This window comes from Diceros bicornis, chromosome 2 (genome assembly GCF_020826845.1).
Source record: "Diceros bicornis minor isolate mBicDic1 chromosome 2, mDicBic1.mat.cur, whole genome shotgun sequence".
Taxonomy (NCBI): domain Eukaryota; kingdom Metazoa; phylum Chordata; class Mammalia; order Perissodactyla; family Rhinocerotidae; genus Diceros; species Diceros bicornis.
The window spans coordinates 18,691,686-18,702,326 of NC_080741.1; the positions used below are offsets into that span (position 1 = coordinate 18,691,686).

A 10,641-nucleotide genomic window follows, 5' to 3' on the forward strand; every position below is an offset into this window, starting at 1 on the left:
TTGATGAACCTCAAAAATATTATGTTAAACAAAAGTAGCCAGACACAAAAGGCCACACATTATATGATTTCATTTATATGAAATACCTAGAATAGGTAAATCTATAGAGACAGAAAGCAAATTTGTGGTTTCCAGGGGCTGGGGGAGAGGGGAATGGTACTGACTGCTTAATGGGTACGAGTTTTCTTTTAGGGTGATGAAACTATTTTGGAAGTAGATAGAGGTGGTAGTTGCAAAACATTGTGAAAGTGCTAAATACTACTGAACTGTACACTTTTAAATGATTAATTTTATATTAGCAAATTTCATCTTGAAGAAGAAAAAAGAAAAAAAAAAGCCTATGGGAAGGAAGCTGTGGGCCTAGTGATTTGTCTTTATCTTCATATTGGCTGCTCCAACCTCACATAGTACTAATTGCTCAGGCATTGAAATCAGTGCCTGTTTATTTCACTGGTATTTTAAGCTGTAGTAATTAGTGTAGAGACTATTACAAAGGCAAAATGCTGTTTACAAATCCGCAGTATTTGAGCAAAATGTCATTTTAAATTAAATCTAGAAGATGAAAGCTATAGCAGTAACAGCTCCCAGTGTTTGATGAGGCCATGGATGTCAGGCAGTGTGCCAGGCACATGACCTTCCTCTAATGTCCACAACTGTCCTGCCATTTAAATATTAATGTTCCCATTTTGTAGATGAGATTAAAAAAAAAAGAAAAAACTTCAGTCAAGGACATTAAATAACTTGAGATGAAGCTAATATTTGAACCACTCAGGTCTGTTTGACTCTGAAACTTGTACTGCCTTTTAACTGTCTGTAAGTAGGAAATATCAAAAGAAATGGGACAGGAGATGCCAAATTTCCTTAGACAGAATCCCATACCAAAGACAGGAAGTGACAAATGGGGCCACTCGGCTCCATTTGAAAAAGGCTTTGATAGTAGCAGCCCAGGGAAAGAAGATCAAGCGAGGGAATGGAACTATCAGGCCATGTGCCCTCGAGAAGAATAGAGATGTCTGGAGTAATAACTTACATGAGCATTTTGAGCCTTTAAAAGCACGTTTACTCCGCTTGCTAATATAGACTGTTAAAACATTTTGTACTTAGAAATGACTGGTAACAGCAGAGACATGACAACTCTATAAATGAAAATAGCTTTGCAAGCAGGTTAAGTTATACAAGGAGCTACTATATACAATTGCAGTTTTTTTTTCCCAAAGGCATGCATTTATTGGTAAAACCTTTTTGAAAGTCTATATTTTCAGTCACCACTGTGTTTATGTTCAAATGATTAAAACTGTAACTTTTTCACTTCCAATTTTTTTTAAGTGTGAGTGTATGCTTTTTTTAAGGGTGAATGAAGTTTGCATTGTTAGGGGAAAAGCTAAAATCTTGACAGAAACATGGTTTTAAAACAGAGAACTAACCAAACGCAAGAAATAAAAATAAAAATACAAAACAAAACAAAAAACCAAAGGCAGTAAGGACTTATGCTTCCACCTATGAAAGAGTAACTGATATGGGACTTGCCCTAGCACTTTAAACAACTAAAAAAAATGTATGAAAAAACTGTTTTAAAATATTGGACAAGAGAAAGTGTAGGACTGTGATCACTAAGAGAAGGGAAATGAATAAGGTGAACCCTATAATCACCCCAGCTTTCTTCCTGGACAAGACTTCCAGATGGCAGGGCAGAGGGGAGAAAACCAAATAGCCAAATGGTTTTACCGAGTTGAGGAGACAGAGATCACAGTTTGGTACAGCTGAGGCAAGGAGAATTTGCAGCACAGAGTGCCAAAGAGCAGGGAAGTGAAAAAAGAGAGAGGAGAGAGAGATTGAGATCCAGAAATCTTCATACCCTTCAGATTCTGGCTAAATACCAATTTGAGCATTGTAGAGGCCAGGCAAAGGCAACTGCCAGGGAAAGAAAATTTAATGGGGAGCTTAAGCCAAACATTTCTTAGAGCTCAAATGGGGATAGGAATCATTTGAGTTCCCACCATTCAGAGTAGAGAAAATCTCACTGAATAAACAGTGTGTTTACTAAAGAGTCCAGAAGTAGGCTAAACTCACCCTAGAACAAAGGGTATTGTAAACACAGTTTAAAAATTTTGAAAACTAGTCTTGAAAAAATTAAGCTGATCTAATATGACTGCCTGCCAGAACAAAGTTTAACACTCTTTAAATAAAATGACAAATCCATTATTTGACAAGGTAAAATTCACAATGTCCAGCAACCAGTAACATTACTATGCAAATAAAGGAGCAGGAAAATGTAACCCATAACCAGGAGGAAAAGCAGTCAATAGAATTAGAACCAGAAATGAAAGAGATGATGGAATTAACAGAAAAGAACTTTCAAAAACCTATTTTAAATATTGTAAGTATGCTTAGAGACTTAAAGGAAAACATGAACATAATGAAGAAACAAATGTAACATATAAAAAGTGCCAAAAGGAATTGTTAGAGATGGGAAACAGAGTATCTGAAATGAAAATTCCACTGGATGAGATGAAGCACAGATTAGATACTGCAGAAGAAAAAAGATGATCTGGAAGACATTATTAGAAACTGTCCAAAATGCAGCACAGAGAGAAAAAAAGATTGAAAAACAAATGAACAAAGCTTCAGTGACTTGTCATATAATATCAAGTGGTCCAACGTATGTGTAACTGGAGTCCTAGGGATAAAAGGGGGGGGCAGAAAAATATATGAAGAAATATTTGGCCAGAATTCTTCCAAATGTTATGAAAACTATAAACTCACAGTTCTAGAGCAACCAGAGAAAAGAGACAAATTAGGCACAGAGGAACAAAGACAATAAATATTACAGACTTTTTGTCAGAAACCACACAAGTCAGAGACAGTGGAATGACATCATTAAAGTGCTAAAAGGAAAGTAACCTGCTAACTTAGAAATCTATACCCACTGAAAATAACTTTCAAAACTGAAGGCAAAAGTAAACTTATTCAGACAAATGAATGTTGAGAGAATTTGGTAACAGCAAACTTGCGCTACAATAAATATTAAAGGAAGTGCCAGACCCAAGTGGTTACACTGGTGAATTCTATCAAACACTTAAGAAAGAAAGAATACCAATGCTGCACAAACTATTTTATGAAGTAGAAGAGAAAGGAATACTCCTAACTCATTTTCTAAGGCCAGCATTAACCTGATACCAAATCCAAAGATGTTACAAGAAAAGAAAACTACAGCCAAATATCCCCCATGAACATAGATACAAAAATCCTTTATAAAATATTAAATCAAATCCAGCAGAAAAAAATTTTAATGGACATACACATACACGTATATACAGGTTTATCCCTTATCCCAGGAATGAGTGTATGTCAACAAATTACAGAAAAAAAGAGAAAAATCCATACAATTAGCGCAGTAGATACAGGAAAAGTACTTGCCAATTCAAAACTCCAAGTAAACTAGAAATAGAAAGGAATGCCCTGAATCTGATAAAGAGCATCTACAAAAAACCTACAGGTGATATCATACTTAATGGGGAAAGGCTAAATGCTTTCCCTTTCAGGTCAGAAACAAGGCAAAGATATATACTTTCATCACTTCTGTTATTGTTGTATTAGAGGTCTTAGCCGTTTTAATAAAGCTCAAAAGAGAAAAAGCATACAGATTGGAAAAGAAGACAAAAATTTGTCTTTATTCACAGATAACATGTTTGTCTATACAGGAAATCTTAAGGCATCTGTGAAAAAGCCAGTAGAACTAATAAATGAGGAGGGTTGGCCCGGTGGCATAGCAATTAAGTGTGCCCGCTCTGCTTCAGTGGCCCGGGGTTCCCCTGTTCGGACCCTGGGTGCGCACCAACACACCACTTGTCAAGCTATGCTGTGGCGGCATCCCATACAAAATAGAGGAAGATGGGCACGGATGTTAGCCCAGGGCCAATCTTCCTCAGAAAAAAGAGGAGGATTGGCATCAGATGTTAGCTCAGGGCTGATCTTCCTCACCAAAAAAAAAAAAAAAAGAACCAATAAATGAGTTTAGAATTGGCCCAGGATTCGAGGTCAATATACTATAATCGATTGAATCTCTATAATACTTAAAAGAAAAAACCATAAAATGAAATTTAAAAAATACTACTTATGATGGCATCCAAAAATATAAAATATCTAGGGATAAATTTAACAAATTATGAACAAGACTTGTACAATAAAAACCACAAAACATTCCCAAGATAAATGAAAGAAGATCTAAACAAATAGATATAGAATAGTCATGGATTAAAGAACTCAATATGGTTAAGACGCCAATGTTATTTCTCCTCAAAATGATCTATAAATTAAATGCAACCTCAATAATAATCTATAACTACACTTGTTTTTTATAGAAATTCCCAAGCTGATTCAAAAATATGTTTGGATGTGCAAAGGATCTAAACAGCCAAACCAACACTGAAGTAGTACAATAGAGATGGAGGACTTATACTGCCCAATTTCAAGACTTACAACAAACCTACAGTAATCAAGACAGTGCAATACTGGCACAAGGAGAGACATACAGCTTAATGGAACAGAATAGAGTACAGAAATTGACACATATTTATGGGTCAGTAGATTTTCAACAAAGCTGTCAAGGTAATTCAGTGGGGAAAGGATATTCTTTTCAAAAACAAGTCTTGGAGGGCCGGCCCGGTGGCTTAGCGGTTAAGTGCGAGCGCTCCGCTGCTGGCGGCCCGGGTCCGGATCCCGGCGGGCATCGAGGTACCGCTTCTCCGGCCATGCTGAGGCCGCGTCCCACATACAGCAACTAGAAGGATGTGCAACTACAACATACAACTATCTACTGGGGCTTTGGGGGGAAAATAAATAAATAAATAAATAAATAAATAAAAACAAGTCTTGGAATAACTGGATGTCCATATGAGAAAAATGAATCTGAACCCTTACTTCACGCCATACACAAAATTAACTGAATATGTATCATAGACCAAAACATAAAAGCTGAGGCTATAAAACTTCTAAAATAAAACAGAGAAGAAAATATTGCAACTTTGGGGGTAGCCAATTATATTTTTAGAGAGGACACAAAACATAGTAACAAAAAAATAAAAATTTGGTAAGTGAACCTGATTAAAACGTAAAACATCTGCTCTTCAGAAGATGTCATTTAGAAAATGAAAAGCTAAGCCACAAACTTGGAAAAAACAATCGCAATACATCTATCTGACCAAGGAATTGTATCCAGAATACAGAAAGGGCTTTTTAACTCAATAAGTCAAATAATCCAATTGAAAATGGGGAAAGATTTGAATAGATACTTTATCAAAGATACTTTATAAGAGAAGATATAAAAGTGGCCAATAAAACATGAAAAGGTGCTCAACATCATTATTCATCAAAGAAATGCAAATTAAAACTATAGTGAGATACCACAATACACCTATTAGAACGGCTAAATGTGAAAAGATTGACAACACCAAGTGTTAGCAGGATGTGCAGCAACTAAAATTCTCATACATTGCTAAGTGGGAATGTAAAATGGTACAACTACTCAAAAAAGTTTGGCATTTTCTTAACTAGTTAAACATACACTTACCGTTATGACCCAGCAATTCTACTCCTAGATATTAAACCAAGAGAAATGAAAACATATGCCCACCCAAAGACCTGTACACTAATGTTCATAGCATAATATCCCCAAACCGGAGAAAACCTAAACATCCAACAAGTGAATGGGTAAACAAACTGGGGTAAAGCCATACACTGGAATACTACTCAGCAATAAAAAGGAATGAATTTTGATACATGCAACAACATGGATGGATCTCTAAACAATTATACTGACACAAAAAAAGCCAGACACAAAAGACTATGTACCGTATGATTCCACTTATGTGAAATCCTAGAAAAGGCAAAACCTGTCTTTGGTGCCAGAAAGTGGGAATAACTGGGAAGGGGTAGAGGACAGTTTGGGAGCGATGGAAATATTCTACACCTTGATTGTGGCAGTAACTGCATGGGTAGGTATATTTGTCAAAATTTATTGAACTGTATGTATACTTAAAATGAGTGCACTTTATTATAAGTAAATTATACTTCAATAAAAATGATTTCAGAAAGAAAGAGAAAAAAAGAGTGTGTGCAAGCAAGCTAAGGGTAAATGGTGTCGAGTAAGCTAGACTAGGCCAGTCATCAATTACACTACCCCCAACCATGTGACAGTTTCAAGAAGGGACAAAGAGAGCCTACTGTGAATATTTCAAACTGATCCCGGAAGGGAAATGCTGCTGGTGGCCACATGCTCACTGCGTGGAGAAACCTCTTAAGCCCGGGAAGAGCAAGAGGCTGAGAAAGGAGATGGAGCCCAAGGTCAAGGTACAGGCTGTTCTGAGCCCCTGGTTCTTGGCTCTTACAAGGCCTACTAATAATCACTCCCACTCCTTTGATCTCTTCAGTTTAAGCTGGTTTGGTTGCATTTTTCTCATTTGCCGCCAGAAGAGTTTTTGTCAGAGAAGAACACTGAGCTTTGAAGAATGCACATCCCATACGCCAGCCTTGTCCAGTGGCCAAGAGGGAAGGAATGTGGCTGGGAGTGAGCGGACAGGCAGCTCTTGTCTCTGGTTTGTAAACACTGAGCCGATTGGGAAAATGAACTTTGGGTCAGCGCCTGGCATTGCCAGGAGAGGAGATGGAGGAAGAACAAACACCACCAGCCCTGTTCAGGAAGAATTTGAGAGAGGCCAGGGGGCTGCGCTCTGGATGTTCTTGTGGCCGTCATTGGATCACAGCCTACCCTACCTTACCAGCCTTCCCCAGCCCCAGCAGAGCTCACTGTGCGGCCCCATGTGGCAGTACCCGGCCAGAGAGGGCCCACCATGGCACTCCTTGCCCTTCCTGCCTTCTCCTCCCTCCTCCCTGCCCAGGTTACCCTGCCCCTCCACTAAGATACCCTATCCCAGAAATTTTTTAAGACAGTCTAAGACCAGACAGAACCACGGCTGGAGAGAACCTACAGTGGTTGAGCCAGGGAGAGTTCTTCACACACAGGAGCTCATTGACTTTGTACCTTACCTTCCTTACAGTGACCCAGCCAAGAGCCCTGGGCACCACCCCCCAACACAGGAAGGGGCCGCCTACATTTATGTGCAGGGCTTTTACCAGTGATAACTCACTTGTGTCTAGAGCTCTGCCATTAGGTACATTACCTCATTTCACTTTCACAGCAACCATGTGTTGTGAAAAAGCAATTCCTACTGAACTGATGAAGAAACCAGCTCAGAGAGGTCAAGGGACTGCCTGTAGTCACACAGTACCGAGTGGCAGGTGGATCCCATTCTAGGGGGATTGTTTTCCCCCTACATTCCTCTACCTCCTTACTGTGTGGAGCGTTGGGAGGCCGTGTACAGTTCAGAGCAGGAAAGATCCTTTTGGTTAGATACTTGCCCCTCCGCCACTTGAAAATAACCCTGGACTCTGGGGAAAATCCTGCCTCTCCTCTGATCCTGTTTCCTTCACTGTAAAGGGAATCAACAGCCTCCAGGTCAGGGATCATGAACTTTTTCTGTAACGGGCTAGCAAGCAAATATTTTAGGCTTTGTGGGCCACACAGTCTCAGCGACAAGTACTCAATTCTGCCCATGAAGCCTGAAAGCATCCATGCACAATACTCACCTGAATGAGCATGATTGTGTTCCAATAAAATTTTATTTACTGGCACTGAAATTTGAATTTCACATAATTTTTGTGTCAAAACTATTGTACCTTCGATTTTCTTTCAACCATTTGAAGATGTAAAAAGCATTCTTAGCTCATCCAGCTGTACATCAGGCGGCAGGCGGGATTTGGCCCGCTGGTTTTAGTTTGCGAATCCCTGCCCTAGACTGCGGGGTTTCTGCAAGGAAGCAAGTTTGTCCGGTGCACGGGTGCACCAGGTGCACCTGGGGGCAGAGGCACTTTGGGGCCAGCCAGGCTGCTTCAGCGCCCTTTAGACCCAGGCAGCGCAGTGTCCCGCTATAGCTGACCCTCGGCTGGCACCCGGTCCCCATCACCCTGGCTCCCAGTGCGCACTCACCCAGGATCCCCGCGCACAGCAGGGCGCAGATGGCGAGCCTCATTCTCCGCTGCGGGCGCGGGACACCGGCTCGGTTCGCCGCGCCTCGGCCAGCTTTACCTGCCCCGGTGGGGGGCGGGTCTGCCTCCTCCGAGGGGTTCGCCGGTCTGGGCTGATTGCCCTCGCCACACACACCCCCAACCCTCCCCGGGGCAGCTCGCCAGCTGCCCTGGGCCTCCGCGGGGCGGGAGGGCGGCAAGCTGACCGCTCGCCCGCCGCCCCGCGCCTGCCCGCTCTGCCCCGCGCACGGAGCTGGACTTCCGCTCGCGGGCTAGCGGTCCACGTCCTGGGTGTACGAGCCGAGGCGACTTCGGAGCTCGCTGGACTGACCGCCTTACTCCACAAAGAGAGAAACTGAGGCCTAAGGTGAGAGTGATCTGCTTGGGTCCCAGGATCGTTACTAGAACTCAGGACCCCTGACCCCCAGACCTTCATTTAGCCAAGCAGCTGTTAAATGTTTTGAAAACAGACTCGTTGGGACCGCGGGGGAGTCGGGTGGTGGGGACGGGACACGACAGTCCTCAGGGTGAAAACTGTGGGCCCTCCCCCCAGGAGAGAATGTGCACAAAATACACAAAGTTTTGAACACAATTTTCAGGGATCCTCAGACTCTTCCTCCAAAAGCGTCTCTGTTCCCCACTCCGGGTCCCTCCCAGAGGGCCCCCCCACCACCAATGACACTGTCCCCTGCAACCCTCTGCTGAAGGCTGAACCCGGAGAGAGCAGCTTCTATTCGCCCCTGCAGCCCGCAGCCCCGTGCTCCTGAAATCTGTGCACTCTGCCTGAGGGAAGTCTTCCGGATTTAAACAACATTTTAAGAACTTTTTATTGAAGTATAATAAACACATAAAACTTCACATATCCTAAGTGTACAACTTGATGAATTATCACCAACTGAACACGCGTATAACCAGCACCATATGGAGAAACAGAACGTTCTCAGAGCCCCTGCTGCCCTCTTCGGGTCACTTCCCATCTCCCCCACAAAGACACCCGTTGACTTCTTTTTTTTTTTTTTTTTAATTTATTTACTTTTCCCCCAAAGCCCCAGTAGATAGTTGTATGTCATGGCTGCACATCCTTCTAGTTGCTGTATGTGGGAGGAGGCTTCAGCATGGCCAGAGAAGCGGTGTGTCAGTGGGCACCCAGGATCTGGCCGGTGTCGCCAGCAGCGGAGCACACGCACTTAACCGCTAAGCCATGGGGCCGGCCCCACCTGTTGACTTCTAACTACAGAGACTAATTCTGCTGATTTTTGAACTTTATAAAGATAGAACCATACAATAAGTACAATTTTGTGTCTGGCTTCTTTCACTCAAGGTTGTGTTTGTAAGATTCATCTATGTTGTGTGTAGCTGTCCATGCCTTCTCAGTGTTGCCTATTATCCTGTACTGTGTAGGTAGCGCGTGTCTTTCTGGTTAAGGATTGCAGTTTCTAGTTTGGGCTCTTATGAACAGTGAGTGTTGCTATGAGCATCCTAGTACACGTCTTTTAGGGCATAAAGGTATGCATTTCTGCAGGGTCTTTCCCCTGAAGAGTAATTGCTGGGTCATAAAGTAGACATACCTTCAGCTTTCATAGATATTGCCAAACAGTTTTCCAAAGGGTTGAATCAATTTACACTCCCACCTTAAGAGTACGAGAGTTCGGTGGCTCCACATTTTTGCCGTTTTGGTGGGAGTGTTGGTGGTTTTGCACCATAATTTTCAGTATCTCTCATGACTAATGAGGTTGAGCATGATTTTATATGCTTATTGGCCATCTAGATGCCCTCTTGTGTAAAGTATTGGTTTCAGTCTTTTGCCCTGAATACATTTAAAATAGACTTCCTATTGAATTAAGTTTGGGGACTGGCAATATAATAATTCAAACTACAAACCAAGACTTGTCTAATAAAGCATCCTCAGAACTGGGCCTTAAGAATATAAGAATGTCTTATAATTAAATCTCAACAGTCTATCTTATTATTTTAACCCACCATAGCTCTTTATTCTGCACCCTCTCCCTGTATGCAAAGGGTGAATCTTTGCTAAGTAAATGTTGTTGTTTGTTTCAGCCCCTACCAAGACTATGAAAAGTTCTTCCCTCTGCCAGAGACTAACCCTGCCCTCCACTAAGGACAGAGGTAGTCCCAAGAGAGTCAGAACAGATTGTAAATCACAGAAGTCACAAGGTCAAGGGCATGAGACTATGATACACAAACCTAGGCTCTCCTTCCTTTCTCCAAAATAGACACACACACACACCCCTCAAAGTAAACAGCTTATCTTCTTCCTTTTCCATCTTGCAGACATCACCATCCTTAGACAACCCACTGGGAGATTGTCACCATTCCTCTGCCCCTTCACACTACCTCTAGCCAACTGAGTTAAGTTTTCAACTCAAGAAATGTGCATTGTCCCTCTCTATGTGCCAGATGACTAGGGGTAGGGTGGAGTGGGGAGGGGAGCTTTCACATCTGGTCTGCTTCTAAGGTGACCCTCTGGGCTTTGGAGAGAGCCCAGGTGGATCCCACTGAGAAAGGTATAGGAGCCTCAGTTACACAGGGTCCGTGCTG

General features: G+C 42.1%; 1 protein-coding gene across 1 annotated transcript in view; it reads right to left on the bottom strand.

Annotated features, from left to right (window-relative positions):
* Positions 1 to 8,087, bottom strand: part of LOC131412822 (inhibitor of carbonic anhydrase-like) — a 41,471-nt gene extending 33,384 nt beyond the window's left edge. The window contains exon 1 of the mRNA XM_058552923.1: positions 8,045 to 8,087. Within this exon, the coding sequence (XP_058408906.1) occupies positions 8,045 to 8,087 (43 nt within the window). The remainder of the gene's footprint in view (positions 1 to 8,044) is intronic.
* Positions 8,088 to 10,641: the final 2,554 nt, after the last annotated feature.